Below are 12,713 nucleotides of genomic sequence, written 5' to 3'. Positions count from 1 at the left end.
AGAATAGAAAAAGGTATTGGAATAGCCAAATGGTAAAGAAACTCCTGTGAGGCCCCATCTAGGCAACTTTCACTTCAGAATGGATGGCTAGCACAGCTACTGTACCTGCACTGCGCCCCTGAATAAAACACCATGTTGACGCCAAGATCGGAAGCTGTGCAACGGAACTATTTCAGGCGACTGCTGTGTTTTCTTTTAAATCTCACGTTTTGTTTTATTTTGTCTATCGGCCAGACTATTGAGGGCACACTGTTACGTGAGGCTGTCTCTTGGGCTCACAAAGGTAGCTGCCGATTGTTGTTCGCTCTGGTCACGTTGTTGTGAAGCTTTCTTACCGCACCCCTCTACCTTTTACGGACGGGAAAGGCGCCACATAAAGGCAAGTCGTGGTAGTTGACACAGCCAGCGGGGCGACACGGTCCTGTAGCACTGCCTGGTGTCAGCCTGTGCTTTTAAAACCAGTCACAGCGGTGATGCCGGCGCGGTTCGGAACCGTTTGGTGACGCGCCGTTCCCTGTGTGCTAACTTCTGGGATTTAATATGTGCGGTTCCATAATTGGAGCGTATTAACGCTGCAGGAGGGGCAAAGAAAGCACACACACACACACACACACACAGAGTCAGCGACAGGCAACGAAACGGGACGAGACATGGGAAGCTGGCAATGTGCGGGCGAGCTTCTTTGACTGTGGTCCTGCACAGCCTGATTTAGGGCAGTGTCTTTGCGGCGAGACTTCTGCAGGAGTAGCCGGGAATGGAAGGCAGTCAGGCCGCCTGAGGTTCTCCAGAACAGGACCTGGGCGATTGTGCCAAGCGTGTGTGTGTGTGTGATATATATATATATGTGTGTGTGTGTGTGTGCACTGGGAAAGGGCTGAAGATCCGACATGTCTTCGAAGGAGAGGCAGAAAGGGAGACTAACGAAAGACAGCGTGACTCTGCTGCCCTGTTTTTACTTCGTGGAGGTAAGTGAACGCCCAGGTAAGACCTTCCACTGCTGGAACTTCCAAATAGCGGCATTGCCAGTCCGTGTCAATCCAGTCAGGGATGCATGTTCTCCAATTGTACCCCCTTCAAATGGGCAAAGCCAAGTGCATTTCTAAACATTAAATCGTGTATGGGAATCACGTTCACAGCAACGGAGTGTGAAGTGTATTCCGCCAGCAGGCTGAAGCGGTTCATTGGGGGCGAGAAAAGGGACCCATGGTACAATATTTGCAGCTTTCTCCTTCCAATTGTCACCACAAACGTTACAATTGTCGGACTGGTGTTTGACAGTTGTGAAAAAGAAATGCGCGGTCACGACAGATTATCGTTTGCACACTCGAAGGCTGATTTGTGAACGCTGCAACGTGACACAGTGTTTTGTCCCTTTTTCTAATACCGCTCCTGGATAGGAATTTTTCTTTAAATTAAAAGCTCACCACTGAATGTCATGCTGCAATGTAGAATTAAACATGCCCCCCTTCAAAATCAATCTAGAGATAAGACAGCAAATCTCTGGGAATGATTGTGAACGTGAGACAGCTTAATACAAATTGCTTTTATTTCATGTTGTGCATAACAGAATGGGCCAGGATTAGCCGCCTTCCGCAGTATGTGATAAACCCATCACGGCCAGAAATAGGCGGGAGAGTAATGTTGGTCCATTAAAAGTCCAGCAATTTACACATAAAGTCAGATTACCACACATTGCTGGGTGCCTTGCCCTGACCCTCCATGAGGTTGTGCTTCGTGCAAATGCTGTATTTACGCCGTCAGTGCCTTGAAGCGCTGACAGTTCATGTGGTTAAGAACCGTGATGATGTATCTGATGGTCTTGCCGTTCCACGCAAACTTTGAGGCTCAAAAAGGAACAATGTTGGAACCTGATCCCTGCCGGAAGTAAATTGTTCCCAAATTTCTGTAAAATTGGACATTTAAATACGTTTTTCTCACTTTTAATTTGAAAAATGTTTTTATTGATCATTTCCTTTCTTTCCCCATCCTGACTTTGACTTTAGTCAATTTGACCTAATACACTGGATTTCCTCCTCTGTTGCATGGTCAGTTAAATTCTTCATAGTCGAGGAAATCAGCCTAATGGTCAAGCTGTCCCAGATGTCCCATTGACATCTCTGTATCGTCTCCATTTACCATTTGCAACATTTGGAGGCAACAAAGCAGTCCAATTTGAAGGCTGAAGGAAAATCCAGTTCTCAGCAGACATCCTGAGGTGTGCCCCTCAAACCCATTTCTTCGCTATCTTTGTAAAATGTGCCATGAATGTGCATCAATATTCCCAGTGTGGTGAGTAACAAGGGTACCATATGTTCAACAGGTGCATTTGTATCTTCCGTTCTTCATGTGCCTTAATTTTTGATATCTTCCCATCACAGATGAATAACTGGCAGGGATAGTACAAACAAATTGATGGTCTCATTGGGATACTTTTGTGAAAGAGCAGAAATAGCCATGTCTCCGATTATGTTAATTCTTAATAATACAATTTGCTGAACATTGGAGATATTCCAATGAAGATTTGCTGTGTGGGATTACCTCAGCTTTAATATTTGGTATCCTGGTATTCCACTTCCAATTATAAAAAGTGAAATTGCTATAGTCCTACTAAACCATACAGTAATTCTGTCATTGGAGAAAAGACAACTGGTGGTGGTTTAATCTGAGGGGAGAGGTTAGGAAAGAGAGTCCTTCATGGTAATCTCATCTAGTGTGGGAACTGAACCTATGCTGTTGACATTGCAACCAACCAGCTGAGTTAATCAATAAATTATGCAATGCAGTATGAACTAATCCATTTCGTTGCTTTTAGACATAAATTCCATCCAGCTCTTCCAATCATGTTATTCAGTTCCTTTCAATTTTCAGCTCACAACTTACATTACGTGTAGTGATGTCACAAAAAATTCAGCTTTGCGTCAGTGCCAAATTTGAGACCCATTTGAAGGGTCAAATGCATTGTACTTTTTCTAGATTTGACAGACTAAGAAATGCAAATTGGACAGTCCACAAAGAAGAGGAAATTTGCCTTGAACTTCTGGGAAAGCTGACACCCTGTACAGTGGATAGCACCTGGTACACGTTAGGACTTTACCTGCTAGTGATGGAAGTGAAATTCCATGGCGGTTCTCACAACCCAATGAGTTATTTTATTTTTCTGAAACTGGACAATGTTAACATCCTTCAGAAAATAATTATCTGGGATAAAACGACCATCAGCAGTTCATCATGGCATCACCCCATTAGGTCTTTTTAGACACTTTAAAGGCTGAGGAGTTGTCAGACCAGGCTGCTAGGTGCTTGACGTTGGGCTTCTGATGTTGTATGTGCATTGAATAAGTAGACTGTTCTCCCATCACTGCACCCATAGAATCTGATACTCATCTTTTGACTGAATGGAAGACTCCATCACTTGAGGTGGTAGAAGTCTCACGGCATCAGTTTAATACCACATAGAATATAAATTCAATGTTGTGTCAATTCACTTTATAGTGTTCAAGGACTCCAATAAACCCTTTCCCCACACACGCAGCCTCCTCCACATAGTTATGTTACATGAGTTCAGGTGTTCCTCTCCCTTTTCATAAATAGATACTTGCAAGACTGTTAAGAGTGAGCTATGCCCATATTTTATGGATAAACAGGCCCATAGCTCTCTCCTGACAAGTCTACTATATTTTCTGCCAAACAGTAGCACCAAATTATAATAACGACACTGTGCATTAAACATAATAAAACATACCAAGGCACTTCAAGGCAGATTCATAAAGTGAAGTATGACACTGAGCCACATAAGAAGGCATGAACAAGACATAAACAAAATCTTAGTCACAGAGGAAGGTTTTAGAGAGTCTGTTTAATGCAGGAAAGCAGGGTAGAGTACAGAGATGGGTAAAGAATATTACAGAACATGGGGGTTTGGCGGCTGAAGGCATGGTAATGAATGATAATGTGGCAGGTAAAGGAGGCCAAAATTAGAGGAGCACTGATATTGTTTGGGGCTGTGAAGATGGAATAGATTATGGAATTAGGGGGAGAAAGGTTGTGGAAGGATTTGAAATCAAGGAGGTGGGTTATCAAGCACAGGGCTGATGGGGAAATATGTTAGTGGCCGGTTAAAAAGTAGTAAGCAGAGTTTTAGTTGACCTCAAGTTTTGAGAGATAGATTGTGGTAGATCTGCCAGGAGTATGTTGGAAGAGTTGCGTCTACAGGTAATGAAAGCACAAGTGATGGTTTCGGTAACAGATGAGTTAAGAGTTAAGTCAGTAGGTGGTAATAGCACAAATATGGGGTTGGAAACACATTGAGGAATCAAATGTGACAAAGTTGTGAGTAGACTGCCTTAATCAAGACTGTTATGAGAGAGAGGGAGGGAGTCAGTTAGTGACAGAGATTAGAACAAGGACCAAAAATAAGTTCAAGCTCTCTCAGCAGATAGATGAAAAATGCAAGGGGCCAAAAAAGACCCTGTAGACACAGGAGGTGACAGTGCAGGAGAAAAAATAAAACTGCTACAAGTGATTGTCTGGCTATGATTGGAAGCACTGGATTAAGATGTAGTTCTCCCAAGCGAGATACAGAACTATTTCAGACCAATAGCTTCAATACATCACTAAACTCACCCCACCTCAACAAATTCTCCATTAACCTGACCTTACACAATGTAAAAGTACAATCTCAGAAGTATCATATGTGGCATAAAGTACAAAGTTTAATGTGCCCATTTTTTCTATACAAATACTATTAGAAATACAGAAGTTGCATTGGTGCAAAATGGGATTCTAATCATCATAAACTGTGTGGTGCAATTTGAGTGTGAAATCAACTTAAGTGCGTTTTGAGTTACATAACAGTTGGAAGCTGAAACCAGTATGTGGCAGCTCCTGGAGGTTCTCTGAATGATGCTGCCACTTATATGTTGATTTCTAGCTTGAAACCATTTTCAATCAGGTGTGGGCCACTTCTAGGAAGTAATTGCACATCACTTCAGCAAAACACCTGCTTTATTATAACTACAGACAGATTAATCTGGAATATTTAACAGTTTAATTTGATTGTACTTTAACAAATAACTAGGTTGAGGGGAGGTATACTTCAGATATAGTGAGTGGAAGTCTGAATGCAGAAGCATGCATACAGCGTTCCATTGTGGTCTGACCAGAAATTGATACATAACATACATATGTTGACAGCTGGCTACTGCTCTTTATCAGTAGCTGGTAGTGGTGCACAATGGCCAAAATCGATTGTAAAACAATTCCTTAGCTCACTCAAAACATTCGGGCAAGTGGTAGCAGTGTGGTAATGTCTCCGGACTAGCCATCCAGATTAGTAGGATAATGTTCTGTTGTGCTCCTAAGATGCTGCTTGGCCTGCTGTGTTCATCCAGCTCCACACTTTGTTATCTTGGATTCTCCAGCATCTGCAGTTCCCATTATCTCTACTGTTCTGGGGACATGGACTTGTCTCCCACAGTAGAATTTCATCGAAATCTGGAATAAAATGTTAGTCTAAAAGCCATTTGATGCATTAATGCCTTTTAGAAAAGGAAATTTTGTCTGGTCTGGCCTGCATGTCACTGCAGATCCACAGCAATGTAGTTGATTCTTAACTGCCTTCTGGGCAATTAGTGATGGGTAATATCCCATGATGCTCACATCCCGTGAATGAATTTTTAAAATGCAGGTTTGAAAATCGTTTGTGTCTAGATTCTAACATTTTACTTGAAGATTACAGTGGCACTATCACAGTGTCAAACTTGGAATCTTATTAATTCTTTCCAAACATTATGCGCAGTAGTATCCTTTGTAGCCATAACTTGGGAGCATTGGAGAAGGAGCAGGCAATTTAGCCCCTCAAGCATGTAGTGCCTTTCAATTTGATCATGGCTACCCTGTACCGTAGCTTCATTAACTCACCTATACTCCCAGTCGCATGACACCATAATCCCTAAAATATCTGGTGTTTTCAGTCATGACAATGTTAATACAACTTCTGGTAAAGTAAGCTTCAAATTTATCCTCTGCTTTGTGTGAAAAAATTCAACTTGATTTCACATCTGACAGGTCTAAGTCTAATGTCCTGTGTACCTGCTTGTTTTTTGGACCTCCCATCAAGAGGAAATTGAATATTTGTATCTACCTATACGATCCCTCGATATTTTAAACAAATTAACTCGATCACCCTGCAACTTCCTGAATGGTATATCTTATATATCTGCAATTCTGAATGTCATCTGAAAAATTTCAACTATATCTGAGGCAGAATGTCTTATTGTGCTTTGCCTTTCCAAGTGTCACCCAACTATCCTGGGGTCTCATGGTATATTTATACTGCCTGGCAAATACAGTGAAGGAAATACATTTAAAGAAAACTTACTGCAGACACACCATGGGCTAGAGGATTGTTAATTGACTGGAGTTGGGATTATTGCTCCTTCCTCAAGAGGAAGACTTGCCTCAGAGAGCTGCTGGCCAATCATTCCCAGCAGTGCCACTTTGAACAATGTCCACTGGTGGGATTGCAAGCAACACAACAGTCTAAGTACCAGAGCTTCAGGACTAGGTAGGTGCAAGCTTTTTCAGCAAGGTCAGAAAGGAAGACCAGGTGATGGTGGTGGGAGGGAGCTAGTCATGTGATGATCAGGCAGTCGGGTGGGTGCACCCAGCTGGGTGGGGGTTGGTTGCAGATCTAGAGTGGAAGGGCAACCAATATGGAAAAAGGGCCAGTAGTGAAATATTTCTGCGCCTTTATTCCTCACTAGGCTCGTGCAGGATAATTTTCTGGGCTCTCAGACTACATCCCCAAATTCCTCCAAGCAGCTAAAAGATCACGACCAATGGGAAGCAACCTTTAAATGGCTAATAATTGACCACTTAAGGGCCTCAGCTTGGGTGAGGGAAGGCTGACATTTTTGGGCCTCTCCCGATTCCCCCAATAAACTGCAAAGCATGGGAATTCCACCCTGAAAAACTTGTCAGCACCTCTCACTGCACTGAAAACCTGTCAGCTATGGAACATAAAATTCCTTCCTAGATACTTAAAATATAAACGTATATTTCTTTGTGTGCCTGAAATATTAAATCTTATCTTGCAATAATCTATGTGTGCTATTTCATAAATGAAATATAGCAATTTTTTAAAAATTGAGAAAACATTCTGAACAGCACATTATGTTGACATTCTGATTTTAGATTTTGAATATTTGTAAACTTTTTGCCAGTTTTTAACATGCTTTTAAAACATAGTGCAAAATTGTTTGAACTAATTTGCTTAGAATTGCACGCTGTGAAGAATATTATGAAGAATTAGCACATTGAAGGTCATGGACCTCATACCTTTTATTCAGACTAAATTTTGTTATCTTTGATAGAAACCTATAGTAGCAAAGACAACTGTTTGTCAGAGAGATAACAAGGTGTAGAGCTGGATGAACACAGCAGGCCAAGCAGCATCTTAGGAGCACAGTTTGGCCATGAGGATGAGTCATATTGTGTCTCTGTAAAGATAGAACAGTAGAAATCGTTAATATCCTACCACTTTATATGCCTGTCTCCTGCAGTTACTAAACCTTCAGAGGGCCAGCAGAATCTATAAAACCAGAGATATTGAGTTGTGTTCTGGCATTTTACAATGTGGGATATTAATGAGGAATGGGACTTGACTCTCAGCATGTCGTAACACCCCTTCCATCCCCTACCTTATTTCCCATGTTAGCTCCTTCAATCAGGCAGGGGTGGGCTGCTGCCCGACCCACAAAGGGAGCCTTTGAGTTTTCTGTATGGTCACTGCCCTGTCTACTGTCGCTTAAATACCAATATCCTTTGAGTGAACAGTAATTGCCAGCTTAAGGGTTTCAATTGACATCAGGCTGGGAAGTTGTTCATGACCTCACCTTGTCTGGACATAATGGAGGCAGCGGTGGAAAGGCAGCAGGGTTCGCATCCCGTACCCTCCTCTAAATTAAATGTTCCCCATTTCAAAACGTACCGCGAAGATGAGCATTAAATTTTGTCCACAGAGATATTTGAGCGCATGTTACTTAGTGACACAAAGAAATCTCTGGCTTCTATAGACTGAGGCTATATTTTAAGAAGAGTATAGGAACTAAACATAGAGGTGAAGATGGCACACAATTTTCCTTTTACTTTCAGTAAGTCAACACTATGCACTATTTGACTATTATCTCAAATTCTCTAAGTTAAACTTTATATGAATCAACATGAACCTGTTGTTTTCATAACTCTAAACATTCACAATGGTTAACAGTTTTCAGTTCATTTCCTATTAATTGCACCAGTCTTCCATTCTGCTTAGTACAAGTCATTGCCTTTCTTTTGTGAAGGGAAATATCTATCCTAATTTCTTAACTCAAGTCTTTTCCATTTTCTTTTATTAACTGTTTCTTCTTATTCCCCAGACATGACAATTGTCCATTGTTGTGATCTATCTGAGTTCTGAATTGCTGTGCTAAATGAGAGTAGTGAAGCTTGCACATTTATTTTTAAATTAACCTATTTTACTAATCGACCTGTTCAGAGATGCTAGTGCACAGCCCCAGAGAAGATGGGACTTGAACCCAGGTCTCTGAATCCAGGGAATGAGATGCTACCATTGCACTGCAAGAGCCCTAGCTTGCACAATAATATTGATAATGGAAAACAGGTGATCAATGAACATTGCACAGTTAATATTGATTTAAATGAGTGAACAATTTAATTTAGAAAATTACATTCGAGCTTAGAAATGATCATTTGCACCAACAGATCCACATAAGCCTTCGTCCACCCTGCTTGAATATTAGCTACAGCCTAGTTGTTTACATTCTTGCCTCTGATTGAGAGGGTTCAAATCCCACAACTTGAGTATAAGAATTAAGCCTGAAACTGCAGTAGTTTTGCAGGAATGCTGTACTGTTTAGAAGTTGTCAATTGGATGAGAAGTTAAACTGAAGCTCTGTGTGCCCTGTTACATGGTTGTAAAATATCAGATGATACTATGAGAAAAGATCGGAGAGTTAGCCTTAGTATCCTGTCAATATTTACTCCCTCAGTCAGCATTGCTGTAAGAAACAGATTACCTGGCCTATATAAAATTTGTTGCTTTTGGGCAATGATTCTGTGCAAATTGATTGCCACATTGCCTGCACTGTGGCAGTGACTACATCTCATCAGCTGTACAATGCTTTGGACATGCTGTAGTCAGGAAAGATGCTTTTATTACTATTGTATATTAATATGCCTTTTTTTCACTTCGTCAAACCAGATCAACACCCAGTCATGCTTATCTTTATTCATATTCTATAAAATTTTGCTCTGTTTCATGGATAACTCGTCAAGCCGAATTTAGTAATAGTGTAGTACTGTGTTGTGATATTCTGTAAAGGGAATCTCAATATGATAACAGCAAAGGTTTAAATTTAACTTCAATCAAAATTACAAAAGAATACATTCCTGGTGAAACTCAGCAGGTCTGGTAGCCTCTGTGGAGGGAAAACACAGTTAACATTTTGAATCCAGTGATAACTGATTCAGGAGTCACTAAATGTGGAACATTAATTCTACTTTCTTCCCATAGATGCTGCCGGACCGACTGAATTCTGGCAGCAATTTCTGCTTTGTTTCAGATCTCCGGCATTCACAGTTTGTTGTTTTATTTTATCAATCAATGTTAAATGATTTCTTTATAAATATGAGGGGGCGGCACAGTGGCTCAGTGGTCAGCACTGCAGCCTCACAGCACCAGGGACCCGGGTTCGATTCCAGCCTCGGGCGACTGTCTGTGTGGAGTTTGCATGTTCTCCCCGTGTCTGTGTGGGTTTCCTCCGGGTGCTCCAGTTTCCTCCCACAGTCCAAAGATGTGCAGGTTAGGTAGATTGGCCATGCTAAAAAATTACCCGTAGTGTTCAGGGGTGTGTGGGTTATAGGGGCATGGGTCTGGGTGGGATGCTTCAAGGGGCGGTGTGGACTTGTTGGGCCGAAGGGCCTGTTTCCACACTGTAGGGAATCCAATCTAATCTAATGAGAAAAGCATTGCACTTTTTAAACAAACAATATATATTGTCATATGTTTTATGAATGTATTTGGAATATCTAATGGATATACACAAAATGCTTTGACTATGCGAAATTTACACTCTCAAATTTAAAACAGGCCAATTATACAATGACAAATCACATCTTTAATTTTTAAATTTAGATGGAGTGAATATTCACTTCATATATTCTCCATGTTTTGAATTTTTGTCAGTATGCTTGTTGATAAAAAAAATTATGGTAAGAAGGAAAGGTGCCCAATTATAATCTTGATTTAAGTTAAAAACTATGAGAAAAAGAAAGATGTGTTTATCACTGAATTTGCAGATGTTATGTCAGTGACCTCCAGTAAATCATACAAGGGAAGAATAATGAAGATATATTAAATTAGTGCAACTTCTTTTGGATGTGCTGTCAATTATCTGTGATTTCAACACAGACTAAACTCAACTGTAGATTTCACAGCAAGTAGCAACAGTGCCCCTCCTTCCTAGTATCTGCCTCATTAATCAATGTAGCATGTAAATTACATTGTAAAATAATGGAAAATGCAATAACATTTTAAAAACAAGTGAAATCCAAATTGAAATTCAGTTTATGGCAATTATGCTAAAAGAAATCAAACAACCAGAATTATCAGACATTACATGCAAGAGTAGCATTTTACAAAGGCAATAGGGTTATTAATCAGCAGATTTGCATGATCCAGGAGAAAGCTGTGGTAATTTAAATCAAGAGACTTTGCAGAATAGCCATACTTTCATTAATGTATGCAAGAAAAATTTTGAAACAATGAGTTATAATAACCGGATTTCAAGTAATTGCACTCTGTCTCTAGTTACTGAATCACAGGGGACAATTACAGAAAATCATGATTTTGACTGTCCTTGACAATAGACCATGACCCAATTCAAAGCAGACATCAGGGACATGTGTAAAGTAGCATTTCAGTCGCATAGAGAACATTCATTAATTTATAATGGCAGGAGTCAATTCTAGACTTCAACCATATTAAAATGTCTCCCTGTAATCTATAAAGTATTCCTGCAGTATTTGTAGCACAAGTATTTTAAAATGATTGAACAAGGTGATGTAAACTTCTACATACAGAATATTTCTACAGCTAATATGAAATTAAATCATACTTTTAGGCGTGGTATTTCCAAATGATCTTAGCTGACATATCTAGTAATTACAATTTTTATGTCGACAATGAGTTTTCTGGTTCATACACTAAAGGATCTTTCAAATTCAATGCTTTCCCTGCCTTTGGTGACTCTGGTCTCCTTTCTAATTGAGTCATTTTGTGATGGAACTGTCATGTTAGGGATCATTTTTATGGCATGCATTTTTATAATAGATGTTAAGTAGATTATATATGCAAATTGCCCAGAATGGTCAACAGTGAACTCAAGTAATTTTTGTCCCAGGTTCTTATAAATAATATGGTCATGACCTGCTGACAGGACCGTTCCCCACTTGGCAGATCATTGGCCTGGAAACAAGAAGTTGGGTAATTGTGAAGCATTTGCAGCAGTACCTTTAAGGCGAGGGTCTTAGCATTAATTATAAAAGACTGTTCTTCAAAACAATATGCAGTCTGTGTACAAAACCTACAGAAGCAAATATATTACATTTGAAAGTCTTTGAGGTTCAAAATTCATGTGGCTGTCACAACCACCTAAAGCCCATTCCCACATTCTAACAGATTTCCCTGACAGAAGCTGAAGATGTTTGTAATTATGACTGGAAGTAACTACTTCCTCACTTGAGCACAAACTGGTACTAGTCTGGTAGGTTTGTATTTGTGTATTGGCTGCATGAGGCACACATGTGAGCTTCCTGCTTGGGTTCTGACAAAATCTTTAATGCCAGAATATTAGTCTTTCTGAAAATGAGGCGGTAACCTTGTGCTAAATTGACATAACTAGCCACTGCTTAAAAATGCTAACATGGTACATTTATAATGAAATAAAAGACAGTTTTACCTGACCCTTTCTACCAAGTTATTCTTGGCTGGGGTCACTTGTGTCGCTGAACCAATTACGCCTTTGCAGATAGGAAAGCCTTGTGTTTATTGGTAAATAACATTAGTTAGGTAGAACATTATTTCGTACCTAAATTTTCACTACAATTTTTACATTAATTGCACCATGCAAAAAATAAATTTATTGTTCAAAATTGACTGGCACAGAAATTTTTTGTTGCTTCACAACTCTGCATCATACACCTCTAGTACCTCCTCAGTGCTTGGCCTGATGTTGCAGTAAACCATCTGAACTGGTGCAGCAGTGCAACTGGGGAGGCAATGGCCTAGTGGTATTATCAGTGGACTGTTAATCTAGAGACCCAGGTAATGTTCCACGGACCTGGGTTTGAATACCACCATGGCAAATGGTAGAATTTAAATTCAAAACATATCTGGAATTAAGATGATCGTATATCTTTTGTCAATTGTTGGAAGAACCCATCTGGGTCGCTAATATCCTTTAGGGAAAGAAACCTGCAATCCTTACCTGGCCTGACTGACATGTGACCGTAGACCCACAGCAATATGGCTGACTCTAAATTGCTGTCTTGGCAATTAGGGATGGGCAATAAATGTATGATAACCAGCAATGCCCCTGTCCTGTAAATGAATTAATAGGCCTACTTTATATGCAGCCTGACCACAATCT

At 40.2% G+C, this 12,713-nt stretch overlaps 1 protein-coding gene across 3 annotated transcripts in view; it reads left to right on the top strand.

Annotated features, from left to right (window-relative positions):
- The first annotated feature begins 400 nt into the window (after positions 1–400).
- The window catches only part of LOC125456593 (phospholipid phosphatase-related protein type 4), a 72,062-nt gene continuing 59,749 nt past the window's right edge, over positions 401–12,713 (top strand). Inside the window, exon 1 of one of the 3 annotated variants that reach the window (XM_048539843.2) lies at positions 401–965. In XM_048539843.2, coding sequence (XP_048395800.1) covers positions 888–965 — 78 coding nt within the window. In that variant the 5' untranslated portion in view covers positions 401–887. Of the gene's footprint in view, positions 982–12,713 lie in introns of all 3 variants that reach the window. The other 2 variants (XM_048539842.2, XM_048539844.2) reach the window with 2 other exon arrangements.

The sequence above is a fragment of the Stegostoma tigrinum genome, chromosome 8 (assembly GCF_030684315.1).
Source record: "Stegostoma tigrinum isolate sSteTig4 chromosome 8, sSteTig4.hap1, whole genome shotgun sequence".
Taxonomy (NCBI): domain Eukaryota; kingdom Metazoa; phylum Chordata; class Chondrichthyes; order Orectolobiformes; family Stegostomatidae; genus Stegostoma; species Stegostoma tigrinum.
This window is presented reverse-complemented; position numbering and strand designations above follow the sequence as displayed.